The 17,937-nt window shown below is 43.9% G+C and overlaps 1 protein-coding gene across 1 annotated transcript in view; it reads left to right on the forward strand.

Moving 5' to 3' along the window:
- The first annotated feature begins 9,710 nt into the window (after positions 1-9,710).
- LOC143933102 (uncharacterized) overlaps positions 9,711-17,937 on the forward strand; it is a 117,321-nt gene continuing 109,094 nt past the window's right edge. Inside the window, exons 1-2 of the mRNA XM_077456042.1 lie at positions 9,711-9,838; positions 11,635-11,745. Of these exons, the coding sequence (XP_077312168.1) occupies positions 9,787-9,838; positions 11,635-11,745 (163 nt within the window). The 5' untranslated portion in view covers positions 9,711-9,786. The remainder of the gene's footprint in view (positions 9,839-11,634; positions 11,746-17,937) is intronic.

Below are 17,937 nucleotides of genomic sequence, written 5' to 3' on the forward strand. Positions count from 1 at the left end.
AATGCAGTGTCACCTGTGCTCATCAATGCCACTCCACCTGTGCTCATCAATGCAGCTTCACCTGTGCTGATCAATGTAAGCTCATCTGTGCCCCACAATGCAGCCTCTCCTGTGTCCATCACTGCAGCCTCTCCTGTGCTTATCAATGCCACCTCGCCTGTGCCCATCAATGCTGCTTGACCTGTGCCCAACAATGCAGCCTCAGCTGTGCTCATCAATGCCACTCCACCTGTGCTCATCAATGCCACCTCACCTGTGCTTATTAAGGCCGCCTCACGAGTGTAGGGGAAGAGAGGAGAGGAAGAGGAGAGCCGGCCGGATCATCAGAGAGCGGGGAACATCACTGTAACAGCTTTCATTTGAATTGCGCTCGCCGTCACACACAGTCCCCCCTCTTGGCCCGGGTACTTTGATAGACAGAACACTTCCCAGCATTGGACCGGTGTTCTGTCTATCAAAGTACCTGGGCCAGGAGGCGGGACGTGTGTTACAGCGAGCGCAATTCAAATGAAAGCTGTTACAGTGTCGTTCCCCGCTCTCTGATGATCCGGCCGGCTCCCCTCTCTCTTCCTCTGGGTGATCGCTGGGAGAACAGCCCCCATTTAACTCCGACCTGCCGGCGTGATTGCTTGCCCCCTCCCAGGCAGCCCCACACTCACCCTCAATCATTTTCCAAACGCAAAATGCGAGAGGAAATTTTGAAGGCTGAGGTATGTAATGAAAATGGAAAGGTTTCATTTAAAGTTGTTGTAAAGCTCTGCAATGGAAAATGGACAGAGCATATCCCTGTATAGTGTGTAGTAGCCTCAATGCAATATCCCTTGATCTCTGTGTTTTTAGGAGCCTGTGGAGCAGAGATGGACAGGAAAAAGATAAACAGGTACAACTTATGTATGAGAATTTATTCATTTAAAAAAATTATTTAAAAAAAAATGGCCCTATAAAGAGCTGTGGGTGGAAGTGCGATTATGACGTTGCTTCCGCTCAGCAATTGTATGGAGACAGATGGGAGCCATCTTCCTCTCACTCGTCTCCATACCCAGCTACTGAGAGGACGCGGTCACCTCCGGTAAGTGGCGGAGGGCACCGGATCGCGGCGGGCCCTCTCCCGCCACAATAAAAGTGATCTTGTGGCGAATCCGCCGCTGAGATTACTTTAATCTTGTAGCAGACTGCCCGCTGAAGATGAGGATACTGGGGTTATGGTAGCTAGCTGCTGCCATAACAATGATATCCTCCTTCAAACAGCCACTGTAGAACGACGGTGGGCAGTTCGTAAGTGGTTAACCGAGCATTTGTCACCTCACCATTGATACCAGACACATCTAAAAATTCAATGGAGCTCTCTCTCTTGGAGGTCCCCAGTGAACTTTAGATTAAGGGAGTTGTTTAAATAAGAAAGCCAGTTTTCTAATGAAACATTATCGTCCGATGTGATAAACAACAAAAGGTCATCTATGTAGCACCAGAAGAGCTATGATGTCCAAAGATGCGGCTCCTCTCCCACCAACCCTTATATAGGTTGGCCAGTGAGGGCGAAAATTCTTTACACTCCTGAAGTGCCAATGAGAATTTCCCAGATTCTTTTAATAAAAAGGCAAGTGCTTTTATCCCCAGGACATGCGGAATGCTAGAAAGAATATAGGCTTGTCACATCACAGGTACAGTGCCTTGCGAAAGTATTCGGCCCCCTTGAACTTTTCAACCTTTTGCCACATTTCAGGCTTCAAACATAAAGATATAACATTTTAATTTTTTTTGAAGAATCACCAACAAGTGGGACACAATTGTGAAGTGGAACGAAATCTATTGGATATTTTAAACTTTTTTAACAAATAAAAAACTGAAAAGTGGTGCGGGCAAAATTATTCGGCCCCTTTACTTTTAGTGCAGCAAACTCACTCCAGAAGTTCAGCGAGGATCTCTGAATGATCCAATGTTGTCCTAAATGACTGATGGTGATAAATAGAATCCACCTGTGTGTAATCAAGTCTCTGTATAAATGCACCTGCTCTGTGATAGTATCAGGGTTCTGTTGAAAGCGCAGAGAGCATCATGAAGACCAAGGAACACACCAGGCAGGTCCGTAATACTGTTGTGGAGAAGTGTAAAGCCGGATTTGGATACAAAAAGATTTCCCAAGCTTTAAACATCCCAAGGAGCACTGTGCAAGCGACCATTTTGAAATGGAAGGAGCATCAGACCACTGCAAATCTACCAAGACCTGGCCGTCCCTCTAAACTTTCAGCTCAGACAAGAAGAAGACTGATCAGAGATGCAGCCAAGAGGCCCATGATCACTCTGGATGAACTGCAGAGAACTACAGCTGAGGTGGGAGAGTCTGTCCATAGGACAACAATCAGTAGTACACTGCACAAATCTGGCCTTTATGGAAGAGTGGCAAGAAGAAAGCCATTTCTCAAAGATATCCATTAAAAGTCTCGTCTAAAGTTTGCCACAAGCCACCTGGGAGACACAAACATGTGGAAGAAGGTGCTCTGGTCAGATGAAACCAAAATCGAACTTTTTGCCCACAATGCAAATTGATATGTTTGGCGTAAAAGCAACACAGCTCATCACCCTCAACACACCATCCCCACTGTCAAACATGGTGGTGGCAGCATCATGGTTTGGGCCTGCTTTTCTTCAGCAGGGACAGGGAAGATGGTTAAAATTGAGGGGAAGATGGATGCAGCCAAATACAAGACCATTCTGGATGAAAACCTTTTGGAGTCTGCAAAAGACCTGAAACTGGGACGGAGATTTATCTTCCAACAAGACAATGATCCCAAACATACAGCAAAATCTACAAAGGAATGGTTCACAAATAAACGTATCCAGGTGTTAGAATGTCCAAGTCAAAGTCCAGACCTGAATCCAATCGAGAATCTGTGGAAAGAGCTGAAAACTGCTGTTCACAAACGCTCTCCATCCAACCTCACTGAGCTCCAGCTGTTTTGCAAGGAAGAATGGGCAAGAATTTCAGTCTCTCGATGTGCAAAACTGATAGAGACACCCCAAGGGACTTGCAGCTGTAATCGCAGCAAAAGGTGGCTCTACAAAGTATTAACGCAAGGGGGGCGAATAATTTTGCACGCCCCACTTTTCAGTTTTTTATTAGTTAAAAAAGTTTCAAAAATCCAATAGATTTCGTTCCACTTCACAATTGTGTCCCACTTGTTGGTGATTCTTCACAAAAAATAAAAATTTTATATCTTTATGTTTGAAGCCTGAAATGTGGCAAAAGGTTGAAAAGTTCAAGGGGGCCGAATACTTTCACAAGGCACTGTAATCCACCTGTAATTGTCTTTCCATTGTATACTTTTTTAGTTTGTTGAGTATTTGTTTGGTGTCCCTGAGGAACGCAAGCAGACCACAAACTAATGGTTGTAATTAACTGTCCAACCAACCATTCACCAAGGCGCTCATTCAAGGAGCCTATTCCTGAGACAATAGGTCGACCAACAAGGGGGTTTAACTCCTTGTGGACCTTGGGTAAATGGTGGAACACCGGCATAATTGGACACTCAGGAATAAACAAGTCTTTTTCTCTCTGTGAAAAGATTTCAATGTTAACCACCCTATCTAAAAAGGAAGACAGTTCTTTTTTAAAAGGTAAAGTAGGGTGAGCCCTAAGTTTTTGATAAGTAGTGATGTCAGACAACTGACATAATACATTAGAGTCTAACAACTACAGTACCCCCCTTGTCTGCATTTCTAATCACGATGTTACTATCAGAAGATAAAGGTTTTCAAATCCGGTCTCTCATTCATAGATAGATTATGCTGCATATGACCCTTTCGACAGCCCCGAGCCAGCTGGGTCAAATCTCTCTCTATTCGTTTTTGAAAAAGATCAAGATCCTTGCCTCTCGATGCCACTGGATAGAAGTCAGATCTGAATCTGAACGGAATATGATTGGACATATTGGTGGGATCGTTGAGGCAAGGGCTAGATTCAGAAGCCAATTCTATGAGGTCCTGCAAAGCGCAGACCTCTGTAAACAGACAAGGAGAGGGAGGGGACTCACCTGTATAAGAGGCACCCGGAGAGGTTTCTCCCATTTCTGATGGAAATTCCAATAATGCTTTTTCAAAGTGAGGTTACGTGAAAGCGTATTAACATCTCAGCCCTTGTACACGCGGTCGGACATTCCGACAACCAAATCAATCGGCTTTTGTCCGAAACTGATGTTGCATACACACGGTTGGACAAAGTTGTCGGAAAATCCGATCGTTCAGAACGTGATGACGTTATTTCGTTACGACGGGACTACGTTCAGGCTAGTAGCCAATAGCTATGGTCTAGGAATTTGATCTGAGCATGCGTGGCACTTTGTCCGATTGTAATTCTCTACAAACGATCGGACAAAGTCCGATCGAATCATGTTGTCGGAAAATTTTATAGCCCAGCTCTAAAACTTTGTTGGTCGGATATTCCGACGGAAACAGTCCGATGGAACCCATGTGTGCAAGGGCTAACAGTGTTCCAAAGCGATCAAAGTGTCTACTGGGGCAGAAGTTCAGTCCTTTTGATAGTAAATTATTTTCTTCATCATTTAAAACCCTCTTGTTCAGGACATTGGAAATTATGGGGGGTCCTTCGTAGCGAATAATGGGTGTTTCTTGGAGTATTAGTGTCTCCTACCCCCTCTCCTTATCCTTTTGTGTGTTTTTTTTTTTTTTTTTTGCCTTTTTCTTGGATCCATGAGGGTTTCCTGAGTTCCGGTCCTCGTTGGATCGATCCGGGCCTGCTAGTGTGGAAAATTGCTCCGGTGGCAAGTCTGATGCTGTAGTGGCCAATGTGTCATTAGCTGATTCATGGTCTGAAAAACCTCACTCATTTTTTTCTGTTGTTTACGAGATTTGCCAGGGAAAAAATGTTTTTTTTATTTCCATGCGATTGTTTTCGTAGTCTATACGATCTCTGGTCATCTTACCCCTTTTATTGTCAATAACAAATTTTTCCATTTTGTTCAGCTTTTTATTTCGGCGTCCATCCAGCTCTACAAAACCAGCATGATTTTGTAAACAAAGTCAGGTCTTTCTGGATAGCAGACATTTCAGTTTGTAGTCTTTTTTTCCCCTTTTTCTTGGAAGTTACTATACTGTCCATGAGTTTGAGAGAGCAGGAGGTTAAAGTGTCTGTCCATTTCTTTTTTAAGCTCTCAAACAATTCCGATGTGGTGAATTTTTTAATCCTTAATCCACATGGGATCTGTACTACGGAGATGTATTCCGTTAGAAAGATAGCATCCCAGAAGGTCCTGATTTCTTTGGCCATCAGGTGTTCCAATCTCCTGAACAATGGTGTTAGTGAAACATTGTCATCATTAGTGGATTGCACCATGTGTGTCTGTGAATTCAATCTAAATAGATTGTCCGATGGTGCAGCAAGAGTTCTGCTAAACCCAGATTCCTCTGTGGCTGGGGCGGTTGTAATGACATCCATATTAGGCTACCGTATATACTCGAGTATAAGCCGAGATTTTCAGCCTCTTTTTTGAGGCTGAAAGTGCCCCCCTCGGCTTATACTCGAGTCATCGCCGTCTGCCTGCCCGATCAGCGTATCGAGCAGACAGACGGCGGCCATTCTACTATTCAAAAGCCGCGCCTCCCTGTCTGTGATAGGCGGAACACTCAATTTCCCAGCAGTCAGTGGTCCGCCTATCACGGACATCCGCTCATCCTCATACTACGGACGAGGATGAGAGGATGTCCGTGATAGGCGGTACACTGACTGCTGGGAAATTGAGTGTTCCGCCTATCACAGACAGGGAGGTGCAGCTTTTGAACAGAGGAATGGCCGCCGTCTGTCAGAAGAGGAGAGCATGGCACACAGAGGCTGCAGATTGGCACAGGTAGGCAGGGATGGACGGGACACAGCGACGGACGGGACACAGGGACGGACGGGACACAGGGACCGACGGGACACAGGAATGGACACAGGGATGGACGGGACACAGGAATGGACACAGGGATGGACGGGACACAGGGACTCGGCTTATACACGAGTCAATAAGTTTCCCAGTTTTTTTGTGGTAAATTGGGGGCCTCGGCTTATATTCGGGTCGACCTATACTCGAGTATATACGGTAATATCCACAAGGATAAATAGACAAAACAATAGTTCAGTATAAAGCCCAAAAAACAAAATCCTGGTGAACAGGATATGCATAATCCAGGAACAATAGGGGAAGGGAAAGGGATCACCGCTCCAGGTGGAAATGTGGATATAGAACTCTCCTCGGAACTGGAACACCAGGTGTCGGCTAAGCATATAGCAAAATGAGGCAACAAAGAAGTTCTGGACAGCTGCACTCCGGAATATAGTCTTTATTAATAAAAAGTCCACTAGATACAAGCCACAGCAATAAATGGGACAAACAAGCTGACGCATTTTACACTTAACAGTGCTTAGTCATAGCTGCCCTACCACCAAAAACAGTGCAATATATATATATATATATATATATATATATATATATATATATATATATATATATATATATATATATATATATATATATATATTAAAATGTTTCAAATATGTGACTCTTCGGGGGTTATGTATGAAAGGCAAATCCACTTTGCACTGCAAGTGCACTTGGAAGTTACATTCGCTCTAAATATAAGGGGTAGATCTGAAATGAATGGAAGCTCTGCTGATTTTATCATCCAATCATGTGCCAGCTAAAATGCAGTTTTTTTTATTTTCCTTGCATGTCCCCCTCGGATCTACAGCGACTTTACTTCCAAGTGCACTTTCAGTGGATTTTCCTTTAGTAAATAACCCCCCGTGTGTAGTTAAATTGGAGTGCCACCCTGAAAAAACAAAAGTACGTTAAAATTTTGCAAAAAAAAAAAAAATCTGAAAAAAAAAAAAATGATTTTTTTTTTAAACTTACCAGAAATGCCTGTTGCTAGGCATATCGTCCTAATCTGCCTCTTCCTACTCGGCGGTGATGTTCGGTCTTCTCTCCTCCGTGCGGCATCTTCTGGGGAATGGGGCGCTGTGTGTTTTGGGAACTGTGTGTCCCAGAACACAGCGCGCCCCATTCACAAAGCGCTGCGCATCTCGAAGATTATGTTTATATGTGTGTATATATATATATATATATATATATATATATATATATATATATATATATATATATATATGTACATAGGCTCATGTATACATCCTTTGGAACATATGTGACTTTATGGTATGCCTATTGCATATTAGACATGGGCGCCATCAAAAAAATGTGTTTCGTTCCGTCCGGAAAAAAATAAAAATCATATTTCATAATTCGTGTACGAAATTAAATTCAAAATTCGTACGAAATACGAATTTTTCGTTAGATTCCTGCTGACTTCCCAAGTCTGTACACCTGCTGTGTGTCCATTATGAGGGGTTCCCACCATCCCTGTGCTGTGCTGACTTCCTCTGATTGGTGAACAAAACAGTCTTGTTTCTATTAATTTGGATCCTAAATTCCGAAAATTCGTTAAAGAAATTTTGTATTTTGTATGAAATTCGTAAGCATAGAAATTCTCATAGGGTTCCCACCACCCCTGTGCTGAGTTCCCGGGTCTGAGTGTACACCCGCTGTGCCCATTATGAGGGGTTCCCACCACCCCTCTGCTGGGTTCCCAGGTCTGAGTGTACACCCGCTGTGCCCATTATGAGGGGTTCCCACCACCCCTGTGCTGAGTTCCCGGGTCTGAGTGTACACCCGCTGTGCCCATTATGAGGGGTTCCCACCACCCCTGTGCTGGGTTCCCAGGTCTGAGTGTACACCCGCTGTGCCCATTATGAGGGGTTCCCACCACCCCTGTGCTGGGTTCCCAGGTCTGAGTGTACACCCGCTGTGCCCATTATGAGGGGTTCCCACCACCCCTGTGCTGGGTTCCCAGGTCTGAGTGTACACCCGCTGTGCCCATTATGAGGGGTTCCCACCACCCCTGTGCTGAGTTCCCGGGTCTGAGTGTACACCCGCTGTGCCCATTATGAGGGGTTCCCACCACCCCTGTGCTGGGTTCCCAGGTCTGAGTGTACACCCGCTGTGCCCATTATGAGGGTTTCCCACCACCCCTATGCTGAGTTCCCGGGTCTGAGTGTACATCCGCTGTGCCCATTATGAGGGGTTCCCACCATCCCTGTGCTGTGCTGACATCCTGGGTTTTTAAATTTTAGTTTCGTTAACTTTTCGTACAAAAAACGAAAGTTCGCTATGATGAGTTTATCATTATGAGGGGCTCCCACCATCCCTGTGCTGTGCTGACTTCCTCTGATTGGTGAACAAAACACCAGTCACGTTTCTGTTAATTTGGATCAGAAATTCCGAAATTCGTTAAAGAAATTTCATATTTTGTATGAAATTAGTAAGCATAGAAATTCCCATAGGGTTCCAACCATCCCTGTTCTGAGTTCCCAGGTCTGTACACCTGCTGTGTGTCCATTATGAGGGGTTCCTACCATCCCTGTGCTGAGTTCCCGGGTCTGAGTGTACACCCGCTGTGCCCATTATGAGGGGTTCCCACCATCCCTGTGCTGTGCTGACATCCTGGGTTTTTAAACTTTAGTTTCGTTAACTTTTCGTCCAAAAAACGAAAGTTTGTTATGATGAATTTATCATTATGAGGGGCTCCCACCATCCCTGTGCTGTGCTGACTTCCTCTGATTGGTGAACAAAACACCAGTCACGTTTCTGTTAATTTAGATCAGAAATTCCGAAATTCGCTAAAGAAATGTAGTGTTTCGTATGAAATTCGTAAGCATAAAAATTCTCATAGGGTTCCCATCATCCCTGTGCTGTGCTGACTTCCTGAGTTTTTAACTTTTAGGTTCGTAAGTATTTGCAATTTAATACATATTTGTTCTTGGATTTAGATACGATAAATAATATGAATTAAATAAATAAATTAAATAATTAAATTAATTATTTTTATTATTATTAATTAAATAAATAAATAATACAATAAATACAATTAAAGCGGTTGTAAACCTGCTGTTGTGTTTTGTTTTTTTGGCCACCTGCAAAGGAAAAGGCATAATGAGCTAGTATGCACCGCATACTAGCTCATTATGAAATACTTACCTTAGAACGAGGCCCCGACATCTGTCCCGATCCACGCTGAGGGAGCTGATAAGTTCCCTCTGCGTTTCTTCCGGGTATCGTGGCTCTGACGTGGTGAGTGGCCGGAGCAGTGATATCGTCACTCCCGCGCATGCGCGCGGGAGATTTCTTCCCGGCAGGGTTCGGCGTCTGCCGGGCTTCCAGCCGGGAATCCCCTGTGCGCATGCGCCGCTACAGTCAGCAGTGCATTGCGAAGGGAATATCTCCTAAACTGTACAGGTTTAGGAGATATTTTTTTTACCTACAGGTAAGCCTTATTATAGGCTTTCCTGTAGGTAAAAGTCCCCAAAATGACTATACAACCACTTTAAAGGAATGCTAAAATACCATTTAAATACCATTGGTTGTGAGGCCACTTGGCATACCTTATATATACTTTAAGAAGACTTTGGTAATATTACAGGTTGATAAAGCATGTGCCTTTTTTTTTTTTTTATTACGTTCTCATGCCTACCAAATAGAACTCGAAGTTCTTGTCTTCTAACTTGTTTTGCTGCATATTTCCAAAACAATCTAGGACATTGATTGAAAGGACGACTTTTTAGTTTCCTCACACCATTGTCATATTCTCGCCCTCCAGACTTCATATAAAATAGGCTCAGCGTTGACCTCCAGCAGTAGTGACTGAGGTGACACCAGGACAGCACACGTTGGGTGGAGGATGGACGGTCTGCTGAGTTTTCTCTGCCTGCTTTGTGTCCTCATAACACCAGGTATGTCTGATCCCAGCAGGGGATAGATTTTGAACTACATCTATGCTATCTCTGTGGAATGAGAAGGTCCACTTCCCTTCATAGTCGAGGAGATAGTTAGGTGCAGGGCCATTTTTAAGGCAGGGCAAAAGGGGCAGCTGTCCTGGGCCCCATCATTGTTGTGGGGCCCAAAGCAGCTGCCTCATACTTGCCAACTAGCCCAGTTTAAATTCCCATGTCTCTTGAAGTATTAGTCCCATGCTGTGTCCCGATATCTCAATGTGAAGTTCTTTTACTAATGCTGCCCAGCTCTGCCTTATTGCCGTGTACAGAGGACTCACCTGCAGGCCCTGTGTTTACATGTAAATAACCTGCATTGATATGTAAATAGTGGCAGCATTAAAGAGGAAGTAAACCCTGTCAAAAAAACAAACAAACTGCAGGACAAAATCATAATGAGCTAGTATACATAGCATACTAGCTCATTATGAATTACTTACCTGAGATCGAAGCCCCCAAAGCGACCCTCATTCATGTCCTCCGTTGCCACCATCATATCCGGAGTGACTTCCGGGTATCGCTGCTCCGGCACTGTGACTGGCCAGAGCAGCGATGACGTCACTCCGGCACATGCGTGCGGGAGCTGTCAGTGACCACATGATCGCCTTCACTAACGGCACACTCAAAGCGCCTGTGCCACAGTGTACTGTCACCTAATCCTATCCCCCCACAACTGCCACTAATCCCATCAACCCCCCAGCATTGCCACTGATCACCCACCTCCCGCAGCATTGCCACTGATACCAGGAGTACTAGTATTCCTAGGAATTTTCTGTCTATTGATGGGTCCCCTCACCTCCCCAGTCCATGGTGTGCAGGCAATAAGGAGATAATGTGCTGTAATCTTTAGCAACCAATCAGTGAGCAGTAATAATGTGCACTAACCTCTTGCAACCAATCATTTAGCAGTAAGGATATGCAGTAACCTCTAGCAACCAATCAGTGAGCTGTAATAATGTGCAGTAACCTCTAGCAACCAATTAGTGAGTGGTAAGGATATCCAGAAACCTCTACTAAGCAATCAGTGAGCGGTATTGATGTACAGTAATCTTTAGCAACCAATCAACAAGCAGAAGTCCTGTGCTGTAACCTCTAACAAATAATCAGTGAGCCATAATGTGTGCTGTAACCTCTAGCAGCCAGTCAGTGAGTGGTAATGATACACTGTAACTTCTGGCAACCAAACGCAATCGCTGTCTGATCTGATTCAGTAAACGGATTTTTAGTCTAGATGCTATTTATTGTATGTCTCAGAGCAGGTGGAGAGCGAAATTACATGGGGGGGGGGGGGGGGGGGGCTCAATAAAATGTTTGCCTGGGGTCCAACCAATATTAAAGACGGCCATAGTTAGGTGTGTTGCTGGTTGGATCACCAGACAATATATTACATCTTTATTCTTGGGTTTAGTGGTTGGCACTTCTGCCTTACAGCCCTGGGCTTATGAGGTTAAATCCTAGGCAGGATTGCATGGAGTTTACTTGTTCTCCCTTTGCTTGCATACTCCATAGACATGCTGTTAGGCTAATTGCCTCCTGTGTAAATTACCCCTAGTATATAAGCGAGAGGAACCTTAGATTATAAGCTATTTGAGGGCATGGACTGGTAAATGTACAATATTTAAAATGCTGTGTGAATTGATGGCGCCATTTAAATACCTTTAATAAATACTATCTTACAATAAATGGAAGCTAGTGTTAATGCGAGGGGTTCTGTCTGTCAATCAATATTCACTCTTATATTCTAATATATTTTTCAGGTCATTCTCTTTCATGCATCAAATGTAAGGGAGTAAATTCCTGCACGGGATCTTCTCAGACATGTTTGCCTGATTACAGCTGTGGCGCGGCCTATATAGAGACCACTGAAGGTAGGCCATGCAAAATATTTCTTGGAGTACAATTTTTATTTTCATTATTTAATGAGGACTCATAGGCGTGCGCACAGGGTGTGCCAGATGTACCTGGGCACACCCTAATCACCCTGTTTTGCACAGATTCCGCCTCCTGCTTGGCTGCAGAAAAAGGGGCTGAGGAATCTCTGCCCCCAGTCCCTTTTTCTGTCTCAAAAGTGATAAATTAGACCCCTAATATTTCACCAAAGCCCCCCAATCCTAAAAAAACTGTAAAAAAATATAAGAATAAAAAATAATTGTAAAAAATATGGTAAAGAAAATGGTACGTATTAATAAAATAAATAAAATAAAAAATATAAAATATAATAAATAAAAAACTACTATCACCAATCTCAGCCCTACTGACACTGTCCACTGCCCTGCTGATATATATCTATATATATATATATATATATATATATATATCTATATATCTATAGATATATATATATATATATGTATATATATATATATATATATATATATAGAGAGAGAGTTCGAGCGATATATCGGCCAATATTTGTCCTTTTTTTAATTAATCAGCATCGGCCGATTGTGCTGTTAAAAAAGGCTGATTATATATTCAGCGCAACTTGCAAAAGACTTCTGTAATAAAAGTCAATGCAAGTTGCCTGAAGACTTCAGTGGAATGACTTTGTCTCCTCTCTGGGCAGTCTGCCAAAAAAGAGCAAAGAGATACAATGTTTATACTTCTGAATTACTTGAACTCAGTGTGTAGAGTTCTCAGTTTAACCATTTAAAGACTAAATCTTTTTCTGACACTTGATGCTTACAAGTAAAAATCCTGTATTTTCTGCTAGAAAATCACTTAGAACCCCCAAAAATTATATATATCTTTTTAGCAGAGACCCTAGGGAATAAAATAGCGATTATTGCAATATTTTATGTCACGCGGTACAGTCTTTCAAACGCAATTTTTTTGGAAAAAATAAACTGATTTAAAAAAAAAAACAGTAAAGTTAGCCCATTTTTTTCATACAAAAGTTTTGATTACCTGTTTTTGTGTATATATCGTTTTTTGTTTTTTTTATCGAAATAATACATATCGTCACTCCCATGCATGCACGCAGGAGATTTCTTTCCGGCAGGGTCTGTGCGCATGCATAGGGTGGGGGGCCGGGATCCGGGGCCCCCTTATTAAAGGGGGCTCACGGATTCCGATAAGCCCCCCTCTCGCAGACCCCGACAACCAATGGCCAGGGTTGTCGGGAAGAGGCCCTTGTCCTCATCAACATGGGGACAAGGTGCTTTGGGGTGGGGGGGCCGCGAGGCCTCCCTTCCCCAAGGCACCCCTCCATGTTGAGGGCACGCGGCCTGGTACGGCTCAGGAGGGGGGGCGCTCGCTCGTCCCCACCCCCTTTCCTGGCCGGCCGGGTAGCGTGCTTGGATAAGGGTCTGATATGGACCTAGGGGGGGACCTCCACGCCGATTTTTCGGCGTAGGGATTCCCCTTTAAGTCCATACCAGAAGGAAGCGTCGCTGGCCCCGGCTACCTGGAGACACGCTCAAAATGAGCAGACTTTCCTCCGCGTGTGTGGGCGAGTCCGTTCATTTCAAAAGTACGGCGGATAGTCCAGCGGACTTAGTACGCCGTATTAGTCCGCTACAAATGTACCGTGTGTGGGCAAGTAGCTCGTTCGGAAAGTCCGGCGGACAGCTCCGGCGCAAAGTCCGCCAGACTAAGTCCGCCGGATAGTCTGCTACGTGTGTACGCGGCATAAGTAGAGCGAGTGAAAGTGAATTACTCCGATGGGTTGGTGAGGTTTCCCTGATCTTTGAAATCTTTATTGCCTTGGCCAAGATTGTCTTGTGGTGACTTTAGGTTCTCCAGTAGGTATAGTCTTGTATGTAAGATTCTTAAAGGCTGTATTGTCTCAACCATGTTTCTCTTGTGGTGGCTTCAAGGCTTCTAATATGTTTACTCTAATACTTTATGTGCAATATTTCAAGGCTGTACTGTTTTTGCCATGCTTGTTTTATGTTTTTTTATGGTGTCGTAAAGCGTAGTTCCACCCAAAAGTGGAACTTCTACTTATCTTCTTCCTCTCCCCCTCTGATGCCACATTTGGCACATTTCAAGGGGGAGGGGGGAATGGGTACCTGTTTTTGACAGGTACCCATCCCCACTTCCTGGAGACAGCGCCATCCCTCACAACTTCAGTCCTCCTCCTCCTCCTCCGGGCCAGTTAGAAAGTGTAACACGCTTCATGCATGCCCAGGGAACTGGCTGTCAAGCTGAAAGGCTTTACTACTAGATTCCCTTATGATGAATGGTGGCAGCGGCACCCGACAGCCGATTTTCGGACAGGTAAGTGCCCATATATTAAAAATCAGCAGCTATAGTTGCTGCTGACTTTCATTTTCTTTCCCAGGCGGAACACCTCTTTAAGTTCTCTAGCATGTCTAGTCCACTGTGTAAAAAAATTATCATGTCTTAAAGGGTCAGTCCACCAAAAACAGATTTTAGTTTTTGCTTGATGCTAGAGAATTCCACCTGCTAACAAAATAGGGGCACACAATGGGTCAGTTGGGTTGTCAATAAAGTCCGAGATTGGGACTTGGTGCTTTTAAGATAGTCATGTTCCCCAAGCAGAAGACCCTGAGCTTGTGTTCTTGGTGTCAAGGCTTAGCAGAATAATCAGAAATTGCAGCATCCATGTTTATGTGATGACAGGTTTCTATTATAGAGCCCCTGTTACTGTCCTAAAATGTTGCAGGTAAAACCAAATAAAAATAAAGTATTCTGAATGATTACATACAGTGTTTTTCCTTTCCAGTAATATTTTTTTTGATCACTTGCCATATGCCTCAGAACTCCATAGAGAATGTAACCACTCCAGGAAGAGTCGGTTCCCTAGCACAGCCCCCTCTCTCTTTGCACATCATAGCCATCCCTCTTCTGGGAGTGTCTAATTCTTATATTTGCTGGCCCAGCTCCTTTTCCCCTCCCCTCACCTTTATGTAGCTATAGCCTATAGCAGTGATGGCGAACCTTGGCACTCCAGATGTTTTGGAACTACATTTCCCATGATGCTCCATTACACTGCAGAGTGCATAAGCATCATGGGAAATGTAGTTCCAAAACATCTGGGGTGCCAAGGTTCGCCATCACTGGCCTATAGTATCACTTAAGTAACTGCTCTTAGTCTGTTGGGGCTGCTGAGAGCAAATGCAAGATGATGGCACCCAACAGCAGTCTCAGGCCTTGTGAATATCTACACAATGGAGGCTTTTACAGGTAAATAACAGAAGATGCATAAAATGAAAAAAAAATACAACTTTTTTTTTTTTGTGTGTTTTGCATTTTTATTCTTACATTTTTATGTTCATTTTCATAATATTTTTTATTTCAATGAATCTATTGTATTTTATTTATCTTATTTGTGATTTACTGGCATTAATTATAATATATTTTTTTTAATTTTCACTTCTTCTTTGTTGTTTTCTCTCCTTTTCCTTTCTTATTCTTTCATTGTTTCTTCTTTTTTTCTTTTTCTTTTTCTTTTTTGGAACCTAGTTATTCCTCCATTGCAGCTGGCCTCTGGCCACTCTACCAATGGCGGTTGGTGATTTTTTTTGTTGGGGGCAGCAACCACCCAGTCCAGTCAGCTGGTGGCACACAAATCACACCCCCGGTCGTCTGGCGGAACCCCCTCTTTCCCGCCACCTGCTGTCCATAGGGTCACCTGCACAACCGCACCCCTGCGGTCTTGCAGTTGGTTTGGATGTCCAGGCACTTACCCCATCTAGGTGTGACAGGTGACAGGTGGCTGCTCCTCCTCCTCTACATCATGGCCGCTTATGCCGTGAATCTCTTCCCTCCTCCTAGGCAGCCAATAGGATCACCTGTCCTTCAGCCAAGCGTGTGAGGGTCTCAGGACTCACTTCCTAATTGTCTGGGAGGAAGATCCATTTGACAATAGCGAATATTCATTTGCTATTGTCACATAATTGGGTGGGCTCGTAGCACAGTGCTCTGTGCCTCAAGCCCACCCCTTTTTAAAGCCTACTAGAGCCTCTGGCTCTAATAGCGTAATTTAAAAAAATAGGATTTTTTGTACTCACCGTAAAATCCTTTTCTCTGTAATTCACCGACTGACACAGCTCCTCTCTGTAACAAAATGGGTTGTTAGCCCTATCACTGGAGATTACTTGGCAAAGTTGTAATACAACACTTTAGAACTTTTAGGCCTCATGCACACGAGACGCAGTTAAACGCGTGTTCAGATGCAGTTGGACCCTTTTTTCAACTGCCCCTGAACTCATTCAATGTTATCCTATGTGTCCATGCACACAGTCTCGTTTTTTTGACGTTTTTATGCAGTTGCGTTTAACCTCGTTTTTACAGAAGCAAAAAAATGGGTTCAGACGCAAAAATTTCCACGTTTCAGACGCAAAACGCGTCTAAACGCATCTAAACACGGCACCCGCGTTTAGCCGCGTTTGCGTTTATATGCGTTTTTAAAGGAACCCAATTTTTGGACCTGAAAACTCAGAAATATGATCTGAGAATGACATTTTGTGACCCGAATTTGGGGGCCCATATCTTGGGGCCACTTATTTCCAGGAACCCCAAATTTGGTATGCAGATACTGTGGATCTAGCACTACAACATATCCAAATTTGGGGTTCCTATCACCACGTGACCCCGAGATAGGGGGCCCCAAATTCGGGTCGCAAAATGTCATGCATTTTTCTGCATCAGAGACTTTGGAGGCCCATATCTTGGGGCCAATTATTGCCAGGAACCCCAAATTCGGTATGCAGATACTGTGGATCTAGCACTACAACATATCCAAATTTGAGGATCCTATCATCAAGTGACCCCGAGATAGGGGGCCCCAAAGTCGGGTCGCAAAATGTCATGCACTTTTCTGCATCAGAGATACATGGCCTCAAAGTCAACTGTGACCATCTGCGGCAATGTAATTTGGTCATTAGGGTTGGGTGTTATGGTAAGTGGTTATCCGTTAGGGTTATTGTTTAGGATTAAGGGTTGGATTAGGGTTAGGGTTGTTTAGGGTTAGGGTTAGTGTTAGGGGTTAGGGTTAGTGGTTAGTGTTAGGGTTAGGATGAATGGTTAGGGTTAGGATTCTGGATCAAATGTAACAATGGACATCCGGCTAAAATTAAAAAACTTGTCGGGGTCGGTACGCAGCTGCACATACATGTTTGTGAAATATCCAACAGACATTCGCTGTCCCATCAACTGGTGGGTCCAATATCGACGAGCTCTGACTCTGGACCTCTCACGAAATTTGCGATGACGTTGCTGTCTCATCAAGAGCAACATCAGGAGCATTTCCTGACATATATTCAATATGGGATCCATTTCAAAATATATACCACAGAAAGAGAGGCAAATGCAAGTGTACAACTGCTCTCTATGCTGCTTCTGCTCACTCTGATCAAAATAGCAGAAATAGTTAAAAAAACATGCTTTGAGAGCTTGGGGAGGGTCTACATGATGTTATCTTTCTAAACGCTTATAAACGCAAACGCGTCTAAACGCGTGTAAACGCGGCATGCAAACGCGGCAAAACGCGCGTTTCAAAATGTGCGTTTCAAAACGCACGTTTCAGCTTTTTTGAGCAGAGTTTTCACCTGCGTCTCGTGTGCATGAGGCCTTAGTTCCGCCTAGGGGGCAGTCCCTAGGCTACAATCCCCACAGTCTGCCCTAGTAGCCTCAGTACGTCAACAAGCAGTATAACGTAAAGAGAGAAAAAAAAAAGGAGGGGCGGGTGCTGTGTCGGTCGGTGAATTACAGAGAAAAGGATTTTGTGGTGAGTACAAAAAATCCTATTTTCTCTTATATTCACTGACCGACACAGCTCCTCTCTGTAACAAAATGGGACGCCCCCAAGCAGTGCCAAACGAGGGGTGGGAAAAACAGCATAAAAACTTCATCCACCATAGCAAGTGGGAACTAGTGAAACTAAACCCACAAAAAAACAGCAGTGCGTGGAAAAACCACCACCAAACAACCGGGTATCCTCAACAGGAGTGATCCCCAAGACCGCAACCAACTGCGAAGTAATGCAACAGTGCATTAACATAACAATACTGTCGAAAAACCAGGAAAAAATATTGATTGCATATTCAATTGCAACTACACGGCCGCCTGCAAAACTTTCCCACCCACTGCCT

This window comes from Lithobates pipiens, unplaced genomic scaffold (genome assembly GCF_037356315.1).
Source record: "Lithobates pipiens isolate NorthernLeopardFrog02 unplaced genomic scaffold, aLitPip1_a1.2 Scaffold_27, whole genome shotgun sequence".
Lineage (NCBI taxonomy): Eukaryota > Metazoa > Chordata > Amphibia > Anura > Ranidae > Lithobates > Lithobates pipiens.